Source organism: Epinephelus fuscoguttatus, linkage group LG24, assembly GCF_011397635.1.
Source record: "Epinephelus fuscoguttatus linkage group LG24, E.fuscoguttatus.final_Chr_v1".
NCBI classification, from domain to species: Eukaryota; Metazoa; Chordata; class Actinopteri; order Perciformes; family Serranidae; genus Epinephelus; species Epinephelus fuscoguttatus.
In genome coordinates, this window is record NC_064775.1 from 21,600,945 (window position 1) to 21,625,839 (window position 24,895).

Consider the following 24,895-nt stretch of genomic DNA (forward strand, 5'->3'; position numbering starts at 1 on the left):
CATCTGTGGTTAAGTTCGAGGTTTTTGGGGGATTTGCATCGGCAGGAAACAAGGAAATGCATTTGTCATGTATTTGCAAACAGTGGCAGGGAAAGCACAGCTATAACGTAAATGAGAGGTGTGTTGTGTGAGTGTGTGGTCCCTTGGGCACGGAGGGAGTGAAATGTGGCGTGTTTGCAGATAGCCACCTCTGCGGGGAAGAGATTAAAAGTGTGTGTTTGTGCGTGTGTGTGTGAGCAGTTGCGGTTAAAGAGATAAACATCACTGCAGGAGAGAGACTTAATATTATGGGCTGGGTGTAATTGTGTAATGGGCGTGTTTGTGAGCTCACGTCTGAATAAACAGATACACATCTATGTGTGTGCGACACGCTGTGGAAGCATGTGACTGTGTGTTTATGTGGAAAACAATTTCTCCTGACACCTTCAAGCTTAACGCCATGCAGAAACTGATCCCCAGCCAGACTAACGCTCGGCTCAGTATTGTTTTGCGAGCGAGGATAATCTCGGGCAGCTGTTTACAGATAAACACTGCTGCTAATGTAACTTTGGGTGGTTCAGTATGCAACTTACACAAGAGCCATGTGGAAACCTAAAGCCTGCAGCACACTGAGAATAAAAGCATGAGACGTCTTGTGTCCACTTTCTAAAATTAAACACATTTGCATATTTATAGATTTTGGATATTTAATTGACAGAAAAAAAGGGAGTAGTTGTGCTTTTAATGAATTTATAATTACTTAATTTAACTTTTTTGTATAACACTAAATCAGATACAAATGATTAAGGAAAGCAGTTTATTTTAATATGCCTTAAATCATCTCTTGAGGTGATCTTTAATTTAAAAGTACACCTAAATCTCACAGTGGAGGTAAAACACTGTACTGAGCAATTCTATAAAAAACATACTGCTATATTTCTGTTAGAGACAAGTCAAATTATTGATTAGGATTGACAACAGATTATATTTAAAAAAATGGACATAGCCACCGTGACATCACCCATTGGTTTGTGGACTGTTTTGAAGCCAAGATTTTGGCTTTTTAGCCGTCTCCATCTTGGATTTTTGAAGTCAGAAGTGGCCATATTTGGACAGGAGGTTTGCTTGGTAATCACGGCACATTTCTAGTCATAGTTAGGAGGCAAGGCAAGGGGGAAAGTGGCCTGTAATTGCTGAGAAAGGTCAGTTTTTAGATAGCAGACACTATTCCATTTACTCAAGATATTATTGCCCCTTTAAAAGCTGAGCAAATTGGCTTGGGTTCTTTCAAAAACACAAAACAAAACATTTTGTTCTCTGACATAAAATATGTCAGTGCATATCCCATTTATAAACTCTGCAGCTTCTATGTGTCTCAAAAAAGGCGGTTGCTGACAGGTGGCTGAATGAGACAACAGAACATCATCACGCCACGCCACGCTAAACACAGCTTTACAGTCTTGTTATGGTGGTGACGTGAAGTCATGCAACAGTAGTGTAAGTTAGTTTGTAGCCTCACCTTAGCATTTTACTTCTTGCGATTGGATTTAGGCTTCAGTCATCATGACTGAAGCCCACTTGAGATCACACTGGGCTGTGTGTGTCCATGCGTGCCTGTGCTTTACACTCACTGAATGCATGTGTGGACATGTATGTGATAACTTACACATGCTTGCGGTGGCATTCAGTGATCTTGTCTCTGATGGCGTCCTGGTCGGGCAGGTACTTATTGTGGAGGAGATGCTGCCAGCTCTGGGTCTCATCGAAATCTCCTATCTCGGCTGGAGGAGTAGGGAGAAGAGGACGGAGAAGGAGACAAAGAGAGGTGGAAGAGAGATTCATTATTTATTTGGAGTGACAAAGAAGAGGGAAAAAAAAGGTGAGAAAACAGAATAAGGATGAAGCGTTAAAAGACAGATAAAAACAGGTGTGCAAGCGAATGCAGTAAAAAAGTAAATATGCATTGATTTATTTTCCTTGTCTCTATTCTACTTAATTTTTTTATTCATACCCCATCCTAATCTATCCTACTGTAGATCAGATGAAGTGTGCTGATGCGTGCGTCTCCCATCTGTCCAATACCAGCGATAATAAACCCTCATCCTGTACTGTACCACCCCGCAGGTGCACATACAGGCTTCAGCACTGACGGTTACCACGGTAACCAAGTGATATTCTTTAGCATGCTGTGCGGTGGGCCCTGCCACTGTCTGCAAGACTGAATTGAATCCATAAATTCTACATCCTTCACGTATGGTGCTGAATAACAAGGGCTGCTGCAGCGGAGACAGATGGTTTGACAAGCAGGTGCCCGGAGGCAAAAAATAAAGTGTTCATTTAATTCAAATATCTAATACAAGGGGGGTACTGATGCTTTATGTAACGGAGAAGACAATGGAATAAAGAAAGAGGGTCAGGAGGGTAACATGAGATGGAAACATGATCTCATACTGGTAAAAATCTGCCCTGCTGGAGTGAGATGAATCCCAACAAAGGATGAGATTCTTTTCCTATTAATGTTATTATAAGTGCTATTATGCTTTAACTTATTTCTTTCATAATGGTAAGATGTCAAAATGTTCACATTAAATGTGCCCAAAAAAATCAAATAATGAGGTAAATGTATGTAGCTTTCAAGCTCAGCGTTCTGAGTACCTGAGCGTTTTTTATACATGCGAGACAAGCTGACATCAGGAGTGACTTACGTAGCCCACACTACATTTAGCTATATGCTAACGTCATCATTTCTCTCTGATTCAGATCATGCTGTTAAATGTCAGAATGTGTAAAGAAGCTTTTATTGTTGATATTTAACAGGTGCCGCTATACATAGTCAAAGTAAACTGCTACATATAGCATCATGCTATCATAAGGAAAATGTAATCTTGGTTGCTGGTGTTCTTAATTTCTTCCTGGTTTTGGCTAATATTCCTGTTGGAACTTGTCTGGTTGTGCTCAGCAGCTTTTATTGTTGATTTTTCAAAGTAGAAAGCGCCAGTATTCTCCGTTACAGTCCTTCCCTTGGCTGCAAGTATGCTGCTAATTGTAGCTACATGCTAACATCAGGGGAATAGTCCTGCTCGAAAATGTCCAGTTGTGCTGAGAAGCTTTTATTGGTGATTTTTAACGAAAGAAAGTGCTGTTATTTTTGCAAGTACACTGCTACTTGTAGCTATGTGCTAACGTCAAGGGAACCTTTAACATATACCCACTGTGTTTAGAAGCTTTCAGTGGCAATTTTTATGGTAGAAAGTACAGCCATTCTCTATTACTGTCATTGCCCAGCTGCAATGATGGTGCAGAGATGCCAAAATGTGGACGACCCAGAAATGCTAACCAATGAGAGCAGAGGGAGGGTAGCTAAAAGAGACAGGAGCTAAAACACAGAATCTGAGACAACAGGCATTCCTGCACAGTATGAACAAAATAGTGGGGGTTTTTTACCATTAAAGCATGTAAACATGCTCTCATAGAAACCCAAAATATCAGTGTGCCTGAGAAAGAGTTTAACAGGCCCTCTTTAAGTGTTCAACTAAACTAGCCATGGTAAGTGCTGCTGAAATAGCCCCCAAAGGAAAATCTGTCATGTGTTTGTGTATATTTCCACATGCTTTTCCTTTAAACTGGGTCCCACGGTAAGACTATAGTCCCGTCAGACATGGACTATGTAAAACAGCAGGCTTCATCAAGCTGTTAAAGTGATGTGTTTTTGTTATTCAGACATTAATTGCATGTTGCAGCTTTATTGAACCCTAACTCGAGCATTTACAGCGTGATACTTGTCACCTGGTGTGTGAGAGGAAATGGTGAGAACAGCGAAGCGCTATACAAATTTATATTATCAAAGTGGTGTTTTATTTTTCTTTCACATGCAGCATCTGTGATGCAAATACATGACAAACTACAGTGTGTGTTGCACTTACACTGGATGATGTGGGAGACCATGAGAGCAGCGCTGGTGTCGTTACAGATGAGACGACCGCAGGCCAGATCGCGTTTTATCTGCAGGGCAAACAGATACCTAAAGACAGAGAGAGAATAAAAGATACAGCAGACAGAAATAGAAAGGAGTTAGGGAGGGAAAAGAGTTGGAAAGCAAGGAGGTAAAAAAGGTTATTAGGTTAATGCAAGCTTTATACACTCGGCTGTCAAAAGCACCGTCAGACTGCTGGCATGTACACTGCTGTTGATTTACATCTACTGACTTCAGACCAATCCCTAATTGAGTTTATGCCCCTTTCTGTTAATCATTATACAGTCAGCTACTATAATATGACCTGGATCTCATAAGTATGCACATGCCGCCAGGTCATGATGCAGCATTTCAGTCAAGAAACAGCAGAGACGGCACTATAAAGAAGACTTTAGTGCAGCGAGACAGCTGACCTCAAAACCTACAATCAGCTCAAAGACAAAACACAATCATAAATTCAGTCTGCTGTTATTTTCTAACGTATTTTCTTAAGGATTTGTTACATATTTGAGGATAAAGCCCTAAATTGGCTGATTCACCAGCTCTCTACTTACTGCATTAAGAGTAATAGCAGACTGTATCTGAGTGCATGAGTCTGTGATTAATGGTGCACGGCAGCTTTTTATGTGACATCCAATTCAACCTTTTTATAAGTGCGTGATTATCTCTCTTATAAAGTTAATGAGGCTTTGGTGAGTTTTGATATCTTTTCATTTTAGCCTGGAGTAATACTGTTATATAGGAACGCTGCACCAATTTGGAGCAAAATACATCATGCCAGTTCAAACTCAAGTGCTGTTTTATGTAATGTATCAGCAACATGAGAGAGAAAGATAAAAAAGCTGCAAAATACAGTGATTATATCTAATTTGTAGACCTCACCCTCCATCACATTGGAGCCGCACTGACTGGCCTGAGTCCCATTTTTAATAAAAGGCTAATATCAGCCTGATATATCTTCAAAGAGATCTTTCTTCCATCTGTCCGTCTTCATATTTGGTCTGCTGTGCCCACATTACCCATCAAAGGAAACAATGACAACAGTGAAATGCTGTGCGAGCCAAACAAAAGGAGAAGGAAAGGCTGTGTGCCCACTTCCTGTTTAACGCTGGAGTCAGCTGGCTCACTCCGAGACAATATGACATCAGTGGAATAAACTGGCCAGCTGAGGGGCCGAACAGCATCAGTGGAAAATATGTAAGGCGTTCTGCACTGGTGATGATATTCTCTTGTGGAGTTGTAGTTTTGATCCTTAAGATTTCAGTCCCGGGTGATTGATAACTGTTGTCTTGTTTTGTAGCTGCATTTTTGGTGGTCAACAAATACATTGCGTTTTCTTCTTGAGGACGCAAAAATAACTTGAGTTTCAACAAATAAACAAATAAATGTACCAATAAATACATTAAAATAAACAATTAGCTCCACATTCAACCTTCAGCATTCTGACTTGTTTAGATACTTTCAAATTCGCAACTTTGTCAAATCCAACTCCTCAGTATTTCCACAAGCTCCGCCGCCCTCAGGTGTTGACCATCTTCTTCCAGTTGGTGACTTATCAAAGGGACATATTTCCTTTATTTATAATCTTTTATCAAGGACAACCCCACCCCCAGCCCTGCATAAGATCAAGACTAGTTGGGAGGCTGAACTGGGCATTATCTTGACTGAGGAGTGGTGGGACGATGCATTACATGCAATAAATTCTTCCTCCTCCTGCGCAAGGCTTAGCCTCATTCAGTTTAAGGTACTTCACAGGATCCACTACAGTAAAGCCAGATTATCAAGGATTTACCCAAATCTCTCTGATACTTGTGATAGGTGCTCTCAGGCGCCAGCAGACCTGTCTCATATGTTTTGGTTATGCCCAAATTTGGCAGAGTACTGGAGGTCCTTCTTTAATTTTATGTCAGAGGTACTAGAGCTGACATTAGTCCCTTCTCCTCAAATTGCCATTTTCGGTATCCCCGAGGAGGGAGTTAGAATGACTGCTAAACAAATTAATGTTCTCTCCTTTGCCTCATTAATTGCCCGTCGTCGAATTCTCCTCCTGTGGAAGAGTCGCTCACCCCCCTCAAATACATCTTGGCTGCGAGACCTATTGTCATTCATAAAACTGGAAAAAATCAAATTCACCATTCGTGGCTCAACAGACAAGTTTTACAGGTATTGGCAGCCTCTCATCTCTTACTTCCAAAGAATGCAATCTATCTCACTGGACTAAAATTTCATGGTACGAATGGTTGAATAGTATTCCAGGAAGTACATGCTGACTATTTATCACATTATAGGGTTTTTTTTGTTTTGTTTTTGTTTTTTGCTGCTGTTGTTGTTTTTTCCTTGTTGCTGTTGTTGTTGTTTTCTGTTGTTTGATTATCTTTCACGCTTCCTTAACATATTTATGTATTTACTAATTTTGCTGATTACTTTTGTAGTATTACTCTCTATGTATATTGCAACTGTTTACTGGGAAAATATGGTTGTGTAATACTACCTTGTTACACCTGCAGAAATGTTGAATAAAATTTGGTTATTAAAAAATAAATAAATAAATAAATAAATAAACAATTAATAAATACAGAAATAAAATATACATAAATGTATGAATAAATACATGAAAAAAAGTTGATTATTCAACAGGACTCAAAAATAAATGTGTTAATGAGGTAAGAGGTCGTAACCTCTGCGTTTATTTCTTTATTTGGGCATTTATCTATATATTTATTTATCATTTCCACATTTATTTGTGCATTTATATTTTTAAACCTTTGTATTTATTTATCTATTCATGCAGTTTTATTTATTTCCATATTTATTTGCACATTTATTCATTGTTTTATTTATTTATATATCTATGTATTTTCTTACCCATTTTTTTGTCATTCCTCAATCTGGAAATCCATCGGGTAAAAAAAAAAAAAAAAATTCTTCCTTTACATACAATGTAGATTGCAGAATCTGTCTTGAGAGATTAGTCATTCCTCTATTCATTTATTTATGCATGTATATATTTAAACCTCTTCATTTATTTATTTATTTATACATTTAAGCCGTTATTTGTTGATTTCTGAATTTCTCTGTGCATTTATTTATCTTTTTATTTATTCATCTACGTTTTTTCACTTTTTTTGTATTTTTTTATGAATTTATTTATTTATTTATGTATTTATGTCACTTTTCGTCCTCCATATTTCCTGTGACATCTTGGCTATAAAATCAGCTTTCAGCAGTAACTTAATACAGCTCTGATTCAGCAGTAGCAGAGTGGACAGTAAACATTGTGGCAGATATCAAATGACAAGACTGGATTACAGGAATCCTTGTGATGATATTATATATGACTAAAAATGTGATATAATGGTAAACAGATGTATGCATTCTATACGGTATTAAAAAGTCTTGAATTTAATTTGGTGAGACCTGCAGAGACCCCAGCATGTGAGGGCAGTTTAAATCCAGAATGGGAATGGTGGACCCTGCCACACTGAGACATAATCACAGTGTGTAACTTCACTGAATGGCTGAAAAAAATGAAGACTCTGAACAGTGTCAAACTGGGGTTTGATTATAACTGCATTCAATCTCAAGAGATCCCCTCACAGACGAGAGGCACTACACTTCCTGCTTGGCTCTGGTCTCAAGTGAACCCAGCTGGGCGGTAAGAAAGAGCCACAACATCACGGGTAAATGAAGCAGGTCAACTGTTTTGCAAAATGGTGCTGCACTGAAGCTGAAACTTGAGGTCCTGAATGAGCTTAGACGTGCACAAACTGAGTCGTCTGGCTGTGTCAGACTAAACAAAGCAGAGAGGCAGACAAGATGGTGGCTGATATTTTACACTTTCAGAGCAAGGAGCTAGAAAGGAGGCAAAATATCCAAAACAATCCTTGAATGCTGACGGGGCAAAAAAAAAAAAGATGCTTCTCCAGATACGGCTGGCTGTGAGTTAACTCTTACATCAAAATATGTCAGAGTAGCAAACTTTAGTCTTTTACAGCCCAAAACTCTGGATCAAAAGTGGTCAGAGCATTCATCTCCTTTCAGCTGGCTTGGAGCTACAAATGCTTTCATGAGTCTGGTTCCCAGATGACAAAAAAAAATCCTGTTTGGGTCCAGAAAAGAAGAAAAACATGTTTGATGCTATGGCATGTGGATATAAATGTGTTATAAATGTTAAGGAGCTGACAGGGGACAACGAAAAGTACAAAACAAGATGCAAACATATTTAAACAAATCCTGCTTTATGTTGAAACGCAGCTGTGTGAAAATCCTCCTGAAGGACTGAAAAACATTCTGGCCAGACAGCAAACCCAAATCAAAACAACGTGTCTTTTAATCTGAGAAGTTCCTCCTCGGATAGGTGTGGTTTCTGGGTGAAGACTTACCGAGTCAGCTCCTCCAAGAGCTGTGTGTGGTCAGGAGGGAAGAACTTCACCACGAAGCGAAGGATGGTGTTTTTAGGCCCTGAGGGAGGCAGAAGGAGGAAGACATCAGTGTGATTTAGAAGATTTCAGTTCATGTGTGTGTAACGTTCACAAAATGACTGTCATTCAGTGGGCATGACTAGCTGTTCTCGCTCCACAGACACTGACATTTAGGACTTCATGTTCATTTCTAAAATAGAAGTACCTGTTTTTAAACCAGTAATGTTGAGATAGCCTACTTACGTCTGATCTGTTTCAGTGTCGGCTTCAGCAGGTCGAGCCACACCTGCAGAGGACAGAGCACAACTTTACTTTATTTAACTGAGGATTTTTTTTCCTAAAATTCTGCAGTCAAAATGACTGTGGTCCTTCTGTTATAGACAGAATGCTGGCATATCAGCGGGACGTGACAACAAGACATCATCGAAGAAATAAAATAGCAAAAGACTGTGGGGTGTCATGCTTTTGACTCTTAATGGAAAATCGACTGAAATGAGCTTTCAATTTTGTTTGATGAAATCAAAAACAGGATCAGTGAGCCATGGAAATGACAACTGTCAGGGTATAAAGCCAGACTTGGTAGTCTAACAGTGGATAAATTGAATAAATAAATAAACCAAAAATTGAATTGAATCATGACTTTAAAATTAAAAGTCAAACTGAATCATGGATTTGAGGAATGGTGACACCCTTACTGCGTAACATCAGGTAATTTGCATTGGCATACCAAAAGGGGAAGCACAGGGGCCGTGAAAATAATTGGAGGCCCACATTACTGTCTTTATAAGGCTGTGGCACACAGGGTAACGGTAGTGTTATCTTGTGAAACCTATGGCATCCATTGGTACCAGCCATATCAACATAGCTTGCCGGGAAGAGGGCTAAATTATGCTGTAAATTTAGGCTAAATTTTTGGTGAGGAAACAGGGGAAGAGGAATGGCCATTTTCAGTTGGGTCCCTTGAACTCACACCTCAAGATATCTAAATGAAAGTGGGTTCAATGGGGACCCATGAGTCTCTAGTAAATGTTTTGTTTCTTACAATCAAAGTACTCCTTTACATTAAAGCTGTATATTTGTGTTTTTAAGAATAAGGACAACCAGTCGATTTGAAGAGCAATGACTCACCTAACACATGTACAGTATATATATTCATTTTAATCACATTGCAACAGGATTGTTGTGGAACTCAAAATGTTAATATTAGTTCAGTCAGGACCACTTTTGCCAAAGAAAACTTCATTTCCATTTGCAGTATTATAAATTATTTATTTTTTTGGTGGGACTCTGTTCTGGGGTCTCTCTGCCTTTCCTAGGCCTACGCATAAAGAAAGGTGGAGAGAGCACACCTCTCTGCTCTTCCACATGCAAATGAGGAAAGCCTAACTGCACGTTTAAACCAGAAGCTTCCAAAGAGGCAAAGTCTCTCGCGGATGCCCAAGAAGCACGACTGACAAAAATATTTGTAGCAGCTTTGGTCGCTCTAGTCACTCATCACTTGAAACATTGAACGTTCGATCGTGCTTGTCAATTTAAAAGAGCCGCAAAGTGGACTACTGGCTTGAAAGCAGCGTAGTTGCTGCTTGCTGTTGTCCAGTCAAAAAGCTCATAGTTGGCCTACAGAAATCTATGTTTGGTCAATGAAAACAGAAAACGTATGTCATCCCATTCAAACCAAGCAAGGAAGACTTGCATGCTACGTCGCTACATTAGCCTGCAATTCTCTCCTCTATTACTAACATTACACACTTTAAAACTCACCAGACCAACCAACTACCTCCGCGACACAGTTCTAAGCCTCATTCTTTTTATATTGGTCTCTGTAACCAAACAGCGACACATTACAAAGGACTGAGTGGGCGCGAACGCAAGTAATAAACTTCTCGATATCCATTGTTGGAACAAGTGTGCTGTAGGAACCAAAGTTACATGGCTTGTTCTCTGGGACCCAATTCATTGAAGCATGTCAGTATTCCAATTGGTTGCCGCCGAACCACACCAGAGCTCATTACCATAAAGGTAAACCAGTTTTAACTCCCCTCCGGTCCGCTCCGGTCACTTTGGTCGCCCAAGACGCGTGGCTGACGACCAGGTCGCCCAAGTTGCCGGGCTCACATTGAAAATGAATGACTTCCGCCATTTTGGAAGCTCTGGTCACTGTTGGTTTGAACATACAATAAGGCAGGGAGAGCAGCAGCAAAGCCCCCCCTTGGCAACAGAACAGAGCAGCATCAGTGACAAACAGAAATGACACTTATAGGTCGGACACAACAGTAGGCACCCTATGAAAATTTTCTGGGGGTACCCCTGTTAATTTACACTCAAAATGGTACATAAGTGCCAATTGGTTCAGATACTACAATCCTTTGTTTTGGTTTATTTTGGTTGGTGTAAAAATCTCTACATGATAAAAACCTTCCAACAGTACAATTCAGGTTAAAGGGTAATTTTCTGGTAATTTCCTCTGAAGTTTCCTTGACAGACCTATGTAATTTTGTACTAATTACAGGGTATATAGGATTTTCCTTTTTCCATTTAAATACAGCATATTCAAAACTGAGCAGTAATTCATTGTTGGAAACTGTTTGCTCCACATTTGCATAATTAATGCCTATTATATTTTACACCGATACAAGTCGCACTAGCTAACATACACAAGATACCCCGTTATCGAATTGATGTTTAGCTTCATGCATTTCTGTGTCTCTATCTTCCTGTGAATGTGTGCTGACAACATTGCCATTATTTCTTCAGCATTACATCATTTGTTCCATCGATCCGCTTCAAAACAACTGTTTTTTAAGCCGGAGGCTCTGAAATGTACAGCGAGAGTCCAGTGTTTGAGCACACTGAAGTATCTGTGTGTGCATTTTGTGAGATGAATGTGTCTGACTGTTGTCCTCCAGCTAACATCTCCTTTATGAGCAGCCTTTTCATGCACTAATGCAGATTTTACCATCAGCCAGAACAGCAGAAAAGACGATAGCATCTCCAAACACCAGTGGAACAGACAGCAAGTGTGCAAATTATTACAACCAGCTGCTCTGTCGTGATATAAGTGGAACAAGTGACTCCAGGTTAACACCATATAGACGTAGATGAAAGGAAGATAGCTAAAACAGGAAGTTTCCATGACAGCAGAATGTGGAGCCATGTGATTAAAACTAAAGTTAACATGTGGGAAAGAGAGCAACCTTGCTTCAAGCAAGTTGGAGAGTTTTAAGAAAAATCCTGTGAAAATACTGTAAAAACATTTTAGATGTTAAAGTAGATCTGCACGAGTCATGTGGCTTTAAACCAGGAGACAAACAAGAGAAAGATTCTGTTAAAAGTTTCCCTTTAGGTTACAGCTGCAGGCAAAGGTAACAAAGAAACTATTGCTTATTGTAAAAAAAAAAAAAAAAAACATACAGCAGGAAAATTGGTCTCTGTAGCTAAGAATTACTGCACTAAAAAGAGTAAAAAGCAAAAATATATTACACATTTATTGTACTTTTGTGAAAATCATTTGTTTCAAGCATCTTTCACATGGTACCACATCCACTGATCTGTTTGCTAATTCGTTTTTATGCTAACTTCCTGTGGCACAGTGCATACGGTCTTTCCGAAATCACAAAAATTTCAATTCTTTTCAACGTACTAGAGGCAAATTCCAGACTGAAGTCTGATCCGAGATGTGATAGGAGATCATGGAATTTCTCAAAGGAATGAATGGACTTCTAGTTGACTTGCATATGTAGATAGTTCTATGTGGAAATGAGGCATAAACCATAAACAACTTCTGAATTCAAATGTGTCAGCGGTGGAGTCTTGTGATTGGTTTGCTTGATCCACGTGAAAGCGTCTTTCGAGAGCCTTGATGGTGAACGGAATGGACCGCCTTTTACACTACATGTCACATTCACCCATTCACACACTGGTGGCCGAGGCACATGTTGCTGCCTCCTCTCCAGTATCCATTCGCTCTCACACACCATTTGAACAGCCATCGGGAGCAATTTAGGGTTCAGTATCTGCCCAAGGATACTTCGACATGTGGACTGGTGGAGCTAGAACCACCAATTTTCCAATTAGTGGAAGTCCCTCTCTACCTCTGAGCAACAGGGGCCCCTTGTCCTTGAAATGATCCTATCACTCACAACACTGCTGTACCAGCATTTTCTTGAAACAGAGGCATTTTCCCTGAATTGCTACTAGAACTCCAAACCTCCCCTTTCATATCTGCCCAAGTAGCAAAACAGACCACGTAGGTGTTTCTCACCGTCATCTTGCGCTGGTCCTGGTACTCCAATCCAAAGTAGTCTCCCTCTACCAGATTGAGATGGGCACAAACCAGGTCAAACAGCACTTTGCCGGGGGAACGTTGCTGCAAGAGAAGAACAGAGGTGGAAAAACTCAAATTAGATTAAAGATAAAGGAGGAAACTGGAGGGCAGGAGAGGTGAGAGGAGGGAAGTAATGCAGAGAGGCCACAGAATGTCACACAGCATCTCATCACGGGAGTGCTGATAATGGAATTGAGAAGATTATTTATTTAACCTAATAAGTCTTCATGTGTGTCATCTACCTTTCCTCAAAGTTGTATGTTATTTTCATTTAATTTCACAAAGAAGCAGGCGAGGAAGGTCAGGGAGAAAACTCCTGACTCGTAGGCCTCTAACAAGCCTTTCTTCGCTTAACAAGCTAGTGACCTTTGACCCTTACGTGAGGTCTTGGATTCAGGTTCGGGACTAATGAATAGCTGCAAGCTGAGGCCCAGCTGGGAGTGTTCAGAAATAACCTCAACGCCCCAGGAAAGGTTCTAATGATGCAGCTATACCTGCTGCTGGCAATGCAGAGTAAGTATTGCTACGTTAGCAACTTTAACAATACAGGGTCGAGTTTTCTGCAAAACAATGTTTGGAGCAGTGACAGGAGCTAAATCATGTGACCCAAGAACAGGAGGATGGTGCAATATGGTGTCTGAGATATACACTTTACTGCTGTATCAACTGGACTCATTCAGCAGCATTATGGCAAGCCCTTCTAACATTTAATCAGATCAGTAATATCAACTGTAGATATCAACAGTCACTTTTTGACTAATCAGAATTCCAAGCCAACATATCTATGATGTAATTTTACTTAGCAGCAATTAAAATTAATGATCTACAATTAACTTCTCACTAGTCAAAATGTTATTTCTTGATATCAACAATTAGTGTATTACTAGTAGAAATGATTATTGTAGATATCTATGACTGTTACAATTAATCAACTTTTAACATTGACTTCTATTCAAACTCAATCCCAAACATGAAAAATGTATTACTCACTAGTTAAAATGTTTATTCTTGATATCAACAATTGGTTTCTTGCAAGTGGAAATGTCCACTGTAGATATCTGTAATTACAACTAGTCAACTTTTATCATTGACTTCCACTCAAACTTAATAGAGGCTTACAAACTTAATACATATCAAAAATTGAATTCTCACAAATTAAATTCTAATTCTAAATGCTAATTCTTGACATTAACAACTCATTTCTGAAAAGTGAGAAATATAAATATTAGATATCTATAAAAAAAAAACAAGTAAACTTTTACCATTGACTTCTATTCAGACTCAATTACAGATATCAAAAATTCAGTTCTCACTAGTTAAAATGTTAATTCTTGATTTCAAAAAATCAGTTTCCTATTCGTGGAAATGTCTACTGCAGATAGCTGTAACTGAGTTACAACTAGTCCACTTTTACCATTGACTTCTACTCAAACTCAATTATAGACATCAAAAATTTAATTCTCCCAACTTAAAATTTAAATTCTTGAAATCAACAACTTATTTCTTACCAGTGGAAATGTCAATCACAGATATCTGTAATTACAACTTGTCAACTTTACTTTTTACCATTGACTTCGACTCAAATTCAATTACAGACATCAAAAATTTAATTGTGACAAGCAAAATGTTAATTCTTGATATCATTAATTGGTTTCTTACCAGTGGAAATGTCAAAAAAGTCAAAAGTCAAAATGAAATTATTGATATGTCTGCTTAAAACTGTAACTAGTAAGAATTGCATTTCAGATATCAAAAATGCAATTCAATCTAGTGGAAAATATATTCTCACTAGTACCAATTATATTTGAGAAATCTATAATTCTCTTTATAACTAGTCAAAATTAAATTTTAGATATACAAAAAGAAATTTCCACAAGTCAAAATATCATTGTAGTTATCTTCAATGACATATGTATATATTCAAAATAAATATGCCAATTTAAAAGTCAACCAATGGCTTTGTTGTACTTTAATAATTCAATACCCGCATATCCAAAATGGTATGCTGATAAGTCAGACATATCAGAAATACAGTTGTTGATATCTGAAATGGAAAATCCCATTTTCACTTGTCACAATCCTTTGTCAACATGTGGATATTCAACTATAGATATCTGTAACTGTAGCTCGTACCAGGGAAAATGAATTACTGTTATCTAAAATTAAATTAAAGATATCTGTAAATCAGTTTTGAAAAGTCAAAATGTACCTTCTATGAGTGACAATGTGGCAAGACACATGAACATTGTTCTATCTTAAATTAACATTTCAACATGTCAGAATGACATTTTGACATGTTGAAATGTCACTTCCACCACTGAAAACTGAGTCGCTACCAGTCAGCCCTATTGATTAAATGTTAAAAGGGCAGCAGGAGCATTACAAGCATCAAACAACCTCCTCTGCAGCATTTCCAAAATAGACACGTGAAACCAAACCCCAAAATTAGCCCAGAATAATTTTCTCTGAGGTCGATGGAGCTAAATGGCACCACCCTAAAGAGTTACACTGTACAATTATACATTCAGGGAGGCTGATGCTGCTCTAGTCAAGTATGAAGGCAGGCATTCCTTCATCTGACAGGCTGATTTATAGTAGATACAAAAATTATACATTTTTTCAAAATAAATTTGCTCATCTCTCCTCTTTTGATTTCATTAATGGAAACTGTAACAGTGGACAGATAGCACGATTAGTCTTGATGATTTAAAGTATTCACAACATGAAAAAAAAAGCCATAAAGCAAGTGATGTTGTGAACTACACCATTATTGGAAAGGAAAAGCCCAAAGAGAGTAAAGAAAGCAGAGAAGAAAAATGAGCAGGAGAGGAATCAGAGCGGTGAAGGCCAAGGTGTGAGCCAAGTCTGTCACCATCTGGCTACCGTGTGTGTGCATGTCCATCTGTTTCTGTGCGGTCAGTCTGTCTGTGCGGACACACCCACACACTGTGCTCACACACACTCACGCTACCCAGACCTCTGGAAACAACAATAGTAGTCAATCACAACATGTCAGTTTTTCTGCTGTCAGATAGCGAAGATACAAACTGGCTGAATGACTTCCTGTGCGCATTACATGTTATGACAGAGACACGGGGGTGGGGAGGTGTTTGACTTGACAGATGTCACGGTCACAAAGCTCAAGGATCCCTGGAGTTTGGACAGGATCCAGGTCTGGGTGGCAGTAATCTTGGTTTAAAGGAGGTTAAGAGGGGAGAAGAGGAGAGGTAGTGGGAGAACAGGTTGGAAAAGAATTCAAGAGCTCGTTCTTCAGCGTTTATTTGTGTAACTTCTTTGTCTCTCATTTGCATTGTTTTTCTGTTTAAACTGTTCTTTCTGTCTTGCATGAAACTCCAGTAATACATCCATCTTCAACAATACAGCGTCCAGTTTTCTGCAACACAATGTTGGGTTTGGATGTGACACAAGAGCGTCATTATGTGACCCAATTAGAGGAAGATAGTCGAGTATGATGTTCGAGATTTAGGCTGCGTCTCAAATCGGATACTTCTGTACTAACAGAGTGCATGAGTGCATGATTGTGTTCACACTACAAATACCCAGATGGTGCGCTGATACAAGGGTTGAGTACCGAAACCCAGCGCCAATATGGCAGTGGCTCCTATATGAGCGGTACCTATAGGACCAAATTGCAATGCAGAATCCAGCACCTCATTTCTGTGCCAGATTGTGTGCGTAGCAAGTGTAGCGTCAAGAAACAGAGCATTCATGTGATGGCAACACGTGACAGTGAGGCTGCGGCAACCAGAGCAGAGAGTATTTGTGCACGGTTTAGCCCATTTGCTTGCCACCTTCTGATAAAGTGAAGGGGGTTCACCCTGAAGTTAGCAAGCAAAGTTGAGCAGCGAAGGGTTTGGGAAAATTTGTTTTTTCAGTCCCCTAGATACATTTTGCTGCTGCAAAAAATGGCTGAAGTGAGATGAACTGACTGAAAACTTTTTATTTTATTAGATAAAACAATTGCTGACAGAGTTTTCGTTTGGGGACATCATTTTCGTTGGACAGTTCTCACCCTTCTTAACGGTCACCATGTTGCCTACATAGCGACAGGGACGGGACCACAAACACTTTTCAAACTTGTGGCAGCCAAGAAGAAGAAACTGAAAACATGTGGAAACCTGGGTGCTTTGGGTCACGTCAAACAAGGTGAACCTAATTAGACTAAGGGAGACTTCCAAATATGTTTTGGGCAAAAGCTATTGCAAACCCTTCTCCAATAACTACAGTGAGTCCGTGTGCATGCATCAGGGAGATATCCCATATCACATTCATGTAATATAAGACACTGGAATGCAGAGGAGAATGTCATTGAGGGAATGGTGCTGAAATCTTTAAATATCAGAACCAGTAAGAATAACACCGATGTCACAAACACATGCTGTGTCACGAGTCTGACAGCATCGAGTCTGAGGCAAACCTGAAGCTACAACCTGAAGCCTTATTTCATGAGTCTGGTTGGAATTTTTCTGTCACGACAACAAGCTGGCAGGACAAACACCTAAATTTAACCTCAACTGTGAGAAAAGAAGCTGTAATGAAAAGGTGAGAGCAGAAGTGCTGCAAAGTGACGGAACCAGGATCCCAAACAAATGGATTCAGCTCTTTTTGGGCACTGAAGCAAACCTCTTAAAACAATATACAGTAACTGGCCAGGTTCACTGAATCTGGTCAACACAGTGATGAAAGACAGAAGCTTCAATATTCAAAACTGAACTTCTGAAGCCTGATTATCTCAGAGATGATAAAAGTAGGTTTGTAACATCTAAACCACATTTAAGGTCACCAAATTTGCAACATTTCACTTTCACTGCTTTAAGTGAAGGGAGAGGAAGTGAAAGAGAAGTGGGATGATGTGAAACAAAACACCAAGGACTCCCTCATCCTGTTTGAGGCCATGTTACTCACTACTCACCACTTTGGTCAGTCAGAAGAGGACCCAAAATACTGAGTAAACATTACCTATCACTACTGCAGGTAGTTTCCTGTTATCTGAGATAATACCTGTACGTTTCCGATCCGACCGCTCAGTCCCTAATCCCCCTCGCCAGCAGAGTAAGTCCCCTTTATAACACGCGATGATCGAGTCTTAAATGGTCAAGACAAAAGGTCAAGGATTCTCCGGCTGCGGAGGGGAAGTCATTAATCTCTTTCATGAGAAAAATGTGTCGGAACTCCTCTTCTTTTTACAGATTTATGGCACTTCTAGCATTTTCTAAATAGGGTTGTGTTTTGGCGAGAATCTGAGGATACGATTTGTATCATGATACAGAAGTTATGATTGAATATATTGTGACACTGCAAGCAAGGCGACAGAGCCTGAATTTCAGTGTGGGATTGTATTGCACATATTGATTCCTGCAAATCTAGCACTTATAACGATGTCTATTAACGTTCAGTGGTTGCGTTAACCAAAATATTTATCCATCACTGACAGATTTTTTTTAACAATGACGGAAGATTTTGAAGGCCATCCGTCATTTTGACAGATTGTAATTCACACCCCTGTCTAGATGGTGTGAATTGCCATATGGTGCCATATTAATTAGAGTATTGTCTTTGTTGTTAAGTTTTTCCTTGACTTCAGCCGCTTCAAAACGTCAATGCAGCAAAGTGTCTTTAAAAAGCTCAATAACTGTGATGGATTTGCCCAAGGTAGCACAATGATGCAGAGAGCAGAAGAGATGACAAATTACAGCAATGTATAGTTCAGAGAATACGGAGGAAAGTGACAAAATGCAGCCTGAGATAAGTTTATTTAAGTGACACAGCAGTGTTTACAAACGGTTTAATGAAACCTTTCTTCTAGTAGGCATTTTTAGCATTAAAATGTCACACTTATTTCCAGTGATTACTATCGCGGACCATCTGAAAGTGTAAGAGGCAGATAAAGCTGCTCTCCTGTGCACTCTTCAGCTTCACCTCAGGGTAAAACTATCTTTATTCATAACACACAGGCTGCACAAACTGTGCTTTTCCTTGCTTTACATACTGTATGATCACCTGTTTACAAAGTTTCAAACTAAATCCCAGATAATATGTGATGTAGTTATGGTTTGTTTGTTCAAGCTTCTCAAAAACACCTTAATGTACCAGCAAATCCAAGCAGACGCTGCTTACTAAATTAAAGTGGCACTTTAAATGGAACAGCATGTTCTCGTGATCTGCTCTCATCTTGGCAACAGCTCCAGAGGAGGAAATGGTCACCCAGCCGAGGTCAAGCATGATATATTTAGGTTTCGTTTCTAATAAAATAGGAGAATAAGAATAGGCTGGGTGTTGCACCACCTGGGAAACGAATAAGGAAAGTGAGAATCTTCAACAAGGTCATAGTTTGAGAGTTTTAAAGTCTAAAAATAACTTGTGTATGTGTGTCAAAATGTTTCAGCTGAGCAGAGCAGACTAGGCCCAGTGGAGCCCAGACTGAGGTCCTTTCAGTTCAAATCACAATCACTTCATTCAGCAGCAGCCATCAATGAGCCTTTCTTAGCCGGCCAGAAACACACACTTGTGCTCGATCGCTCGCACACATTTTTATCATATCTTGGAGCGTGATTTTTGTCTCATCTAGCAGAAGTGGAACGATGCTCTGCAAACCCAGACATATTGAGTGCTTTCTCTGCAGCATATGCACACAGTGACACATTCATTGGCGTGTGTGATCGCATGCAGACGCGCAATTAAAGAGTCTGAGAACGCTGTGAAGTCAGACTTTCCTCTGGACTGTAAAAGCAACCTGCAAAGGCCAAGGTCACGTCCTTAAAGGCAGGGTCCAGTTTCATACAGCTGTCCTTTTGGGCCTCACACTCGTGTCTTTTAAGATAATTAGAAGGCTTGCAGGTCCTGCAGTGAGCCTTGACAACCAACTGTCCATCAATGGATTCTGGCTTAAGCCTGGTGACCAAAAAATACTTCCAAAAGCTTTAAGAAGCCATCGAAATAGCTCCAGGCATGGGAAACGGAACAAGCACCAGCATGTCTGTTTGCAATGCATCTTTCCAGTGTGTCCTTGCTACAATTTGCTGTTAAATCCAAAATAAGTGGGTATATTTCAGCAAGTGAGAGTCACAGAGGCTGTCTGCAGCTGCGGCGGCTGTTTCCTCTTCTTGTTTACTTTTCATAAGATGACTCATGCAGCAAACTAGACTCAAATTATAGTGGTGCCCCTGAAACAAAATGCATGTTTGGGGGGGTTGTGTGTCACAACCGAGTATAAAAATATCCATTACTGTCAGCTGACAGGTTGACTGTGGGAGATCCCACGCAGTGTGTGTATCTGGTTTGTGTTAGTGGCAATAAACAAGGCTGAAGTCGACTGTGCCAGCGAAAAGACGCAAATCGATGGTGAATGGACCAAAATGAGAATGTGTCAGTCTGAACTTTCTTATGGACTCACTCACTCTCTTGTCTGCAGCCAGACTCCTGTGGCTCTTTGCCTATCGGGGACACTTGCCAGTAAGCTGTCAACGTGCCTGTCTACTCATCAGACTGTCTTTCTGCCAAAGCCAGCCTCAGTGTACCCCTGCAAAAACACTAAAGATTCAGCAAGCGCACTTCCTCTCCTACTTCCTTTAAAGGATTCATATTGGGAAAAGTCAGATTTCTATGTTTTTTTAAATTATAATCCTTCTGGGATTTATACGTCGGGCTAGGCTAATTTATACAGTAAAAAATGCCATAGACTTGTGCTAAAAACGTTAGCATGTTGTATTTGTGGGGAAAATGTGTCCAGCAAAACGCAAGTGTTTGTCTGTGAATGCTGCCAGTTATAGTGAAGCCGATTTGTGTACTTGTGTTTGAAATGTCCACTATTAAGCCATGTTTAATGTGTGTTTAATGTGTGTTTTGAATCAACTAAACTTTAGAGCAGTGGTTCCCAACTGACCCCAAATGACTTGAGAATGTGTCAAGTTTATAAAAAACACGCTTTATTTTGAAGTACAGTTCATTTCTTGCACAAAGCTTTTATTTTGAAGTGCAGTTTTGTGTTGTAGAGTGAGTGAATAATGAGTACAGCAAGTGGTCACCTATTTTCTCTGATAACTTAATATGTGCTCACTTTATTTCTGATCCAGACGTTCAGGCGGAGTTTACTGTAAGCCACATTATCTGCAGAGGTCTCACCCTCTCCAAATCAAACAGACCTGTTGATTTAAACTGGTAAAAACGCTGGACAAAGTAGTTTCGCATTATAAATCTCTGATGCTGTTTGGCACGTTGAAGACATGTTGAAGCTAATGGGTGCTCCACTTTTTTCTCTGATAACTTAAGATCCAGACATTCGGGAGGGTTTTACCAGGAGCATAATCATCCACAGAGGTCTCCTCCTCTTATAACACACGGAACCGATGATTTAAACTGGTAAAAACAATGAAGGAAGAAGTTCTTCTTTAGACAAATCTGTGTTATTTTAGATGCTCTCATCGTGGAGGTGCTGCTAACTATGATGGCCGACATGAAAACGTTAATGGCCCTGTCTAGAATCAGTGTTTGGTTTGTCTGTCCTGAGCTACTGTAGAAATATGGCAGTGCAACATGATAGACTCCGTTCACAAGGCCCCGCCCCTTATGCAGATATATACGGGTCATTTTGAGACAACAAAAACAAAAAGATTTTTATTTTCAGATGATCATTAACTACAGACAACATTCTTATCATGGACCTTTAAGCAAGCATTCAGGACTTCTTCAGGATGGGGCACTTAAAGAGACAGGCGCTAAAATGGAGCATTTCAGACAGAGGGTGAATACAGGTGTATTCAGGCAGACAGTATGAGAAAAATAATCTGTTTCTTAAACATTAAAGCAGGTAAACATGTTCTAGTAGAAACCCAGAATACAAGCATGAGCCTGAAATTCAGCACAGTATGGGACCTTTAAATCCAAGTCCTCTCTCATGCTACAAGGTCAGTGCCTGGCTCAACTGGGATATATCAAAGTAATTACTCTCTCTATTCTACTGTCCAGTCTCCTTTCGCCCGTTGAGGCCTATAGCGAAGACAACCTTCATATATTTCACTTCGCTTTCTCTCTTTACTCTTTTCTTTTGTTACTGCTGCTTCATTACAGTAAGAGGCCTCCATCTATCCCTCTTCTGAGCAAGTTAGTAGTTCATAAAACAGTCACACCAGCAGTCTCTGCGTGTCTGTAACTTAAAGCACTATCTATATATCACTCTCCTGTCCTCTCAGAACCCATGTCAGTTTTCCATTCGCCGTATAAAAGTCTATACTCACATATTTTACCTATTAATTACTTTGTTTGTCTTCCAGTATTTTCCTTCGCTCTTCCTTTCCTTGGATCCTGTCTTGCCCCGCAGAACACGGCCAAGTAAAATATTCTCACCATCTGTCGTGGTGTGCTGAGAGCCCCACAGCGTCACCGATGCAAATGACCTATGAAATCCCCAAAAGTGAACGCACATGGCGTTTGTAGTATCCATAACTGGATTGGATTTAGATTATAAACTTGGATTATGATAGATTACACCTGGCTGATGAGGTCCACTGCAACACTACGGAAATTTGAATCAAGATATCAAACTTCCTTTGCACAATTGTGTTTTTAGGACATGAAACAATGGGCGATGACTTGAGGCAAACTGGCAGCAAGTAGGGGGATGTCTGAAAGGCACTTCTCTGTAGTCCTGCTCTCAGACTAATGTCAGCAGGGATAGAAACCAGATGGGTGAAACTGATGATAAGAACTCTCCACGGGGGAAAAGACAGGAAAAAAAACACACCTCAAAGCTGTTCAGTTTCTTGCTTCAGTCCCCCGCTATGAATTCCAGCAGGGAAAAATGTGCTTCGTATATTACTTTAAAATTGCACCGTAACTGGATGTTTTAGACTCACAATTTAGCAGAAATTACCCCAAAATTGACCATTCTAGAGGAAAAAAGTTGAGGAATTGATCAATTTGTTACTAAAAACTTTAAGGTTACATGACAAGGAGACAGTGAAGTGAAAGATAATGGAAGAGTGAAAAAGAAAGAGATGGTTACACCCTGCTGAGAGCGCGCCAGGGCATCACCTGAACCTTAACTCAACTCCTGCCTGGCTGTGAGCGTGCACACAAAGCAGTAATTTGAGCTGTAAATCTGAGCAGTTTTTTTATGTTCACAGTTTGACCTTATCATGAAAGTATGAAGGTTTCATAGCAGAGAGTGTGCTGAGTCTTGCTGCTTTACTGCAGGTCAATGGGGCCAAAAATCCACAGAGAGAACGGCTTGAGTTACAGCAACATGAAGCGGCACAATTTGTCATCATTGTGATGTCAAAATGGACAATAAACACCTCACAAAAGACAAACAAAGAGATTTTTTGAGTTAGTTGAAAGACTTTCTAACTCAGTTGAGTGTTCAATAAAAGAATGTTGGAAATAATTTTGTTTGAGCAGCAACAGTTAACTGATGTGTTGTCAACTACTGAGTTAATCGCCAGTTAAACTGATAATTGATTTACTGGTTTGAATATTTTTTTAAGAAAAAAAAAAAAAAGTCAGAAATCTCAGATTCCAGCTTATTACATGTGAATATTTTCAAGTTTCTTTCCTCCTTTATGACACTAAACTGAATATCTTAGGGTTGTGGACAAAACAAGACATCTGAGGACATCTTCTTGGGCTTTGGGAAACACTGATCAATATTTTTCACCATTTTCTGATATTCAATTGAGCAAACAACTACAGGCGGATAAATATCTATTATATTTATTTACAATTATGCATTGGCTTTATGCAGACCCTACGACGTAGCCCACGCTGTTGTGAGCATTTATACTTGTGTGGTGGTGTGTCTGTGTCACTCTGCAGTTACACCTCCAAAACACTAGTTGGTGGCGGAGGTTTCTGTGAAGTGCTGTAAAGTTTAGTTGATTTAAAACACACATTAAACACACATTAAACATGGCTTAATAGAGACAATTTCAAACACAAGTACACAAATCAGCTTCACTATAACTCGCAGCATTCACAGACAAACACTTGTCTTTATCTGGACACATTTCCCCCACAAATACAACATGCTAATGTTTTTAGCACAAGCCTATGGCATTTTACATTGCATAAATTAGCCTAGCAGCTAGCAGAGATTTCCCTTTGCTTATATGAAGTCAGGGACAACAGCAACATTCAATAAAGGTAACGCTACAAAATTAGGCTCTATTAGGCTACAACTCACAATGTCTACCGACAAAACAACTGTCTTAAACTAAATAAGTTTTCCAAACAAATACGACATGCTAACGTTATTAGCACAAGCCTATGGCATTTTACGTTGTATAAATCAGCCTAGCAACAAGCGGAGATTCTCTCTGCTCATATGAAGCCAGGCTAAATCACACACAAGACTTAAAATGCTATTTCTGTGGAGGCTTTATTGTCTTCACAATTTATTGTTTGTTATCTGTGAAATAAAAGTAAATAAAAGCTTATTTCCACTGAGGGAAATGGTTTCAGCTTACAGAGATAGACAAGAGGTCTGCGTCAAGGCGACGTGTAGTTACATTTCTGGGGAGGTGCACTCTGTGATTAATGGAGAAAAGAATTAATCAACAATAAAAATAATCAATAGTTCCAGCCCTAATTTCCTTTCATCTTTAAATTCAACAAGAAATTTGTTGTGTTTCAGCAGTATACTGAAAGATCAAATAGGTCTACCACTTAAATATGTTTATTTAATGCAAATCGTATCATTATTGCAATATTCAACAGCATTATCACATATTTTGCTCATATCATGCAGCCCTACAGCAACATGTACAAAACTGCCACTGACTAAGAATTTTTTTAGTCAACCAATAGTTAGGGCCATTAGTCGACTAGTCGTGACTCCTGTCTGACTGCTGAGCATGGCCACTTCCTGCTTCTGTCCTTTCAAATTAAATTCCCACATGGTCCAGTCATACAGAGTTTGATTTATTTTGACAAGGTGCAGCTCCTAAAAGAGTCTCAAGTTTGGGTTTTATTCAGCGACTAAGCAACCAATGAAATCTTGCCGACTAATGACCTGTCTGGTCACTAACGTTAGGTCGACTACTAATCAGAGTGATTCTCTTAAAGTCTTCGTCACTAGTTCATCATGCTAATCTAGCTGAAAAACAGCTAACAAGGGCCGACAAAAACTAGGTTCACAGATGCTTACCAGCAGCCCGACACTGACCGATGGTTGACCGTCACCCT

At 39.6% G+C, this 24,895-nt stretch overlaps 1 protein-coding gene across 3 annotated transcripts in view; it reads right to left on the reverse strand.

The window, feature by feature from the left end:
- LOC125884963 (FERM, ARHGEF and pleckstrin domain-containing protein 1-like) overlaps positions 1 to 24,895 on the reverse strand; it is a 78,918-nt gene that overhangs the window by 24,972 nt on the left and 29,051 nt on the right. For all 3 annotated transcript variants that reach the window (XM_049570297.1, XM_049570298.1, XM_049570296.1), the window contains exons 3-7: positions 12,635 to 12,739; positions 8,617 to 8,659; positions 8,335 to 8,413; positions 3,903 to 4,000; positions 1,646 to 1,760 (exon numbers count right to left, since the gene is read on the reverse strand). In XM_049570297.1, coding sequence (XP_049426254.1) covers positions 1,646 to 1,760; positions 3,903 to 4,000; positions 8,335 to 8,413; positions 8,617 to 8,659; positions 12,635 to 12,739 — 440 coding nt within the window. The remainder of the gene's footprint in view (positions 1 to 1,645; positions 1,761 to 3,902; positions 4,001 to 8,334; positions 8,414 to 8,616; positions 8,660 to 12,634; positions 12,740 to 24,895) is intronic.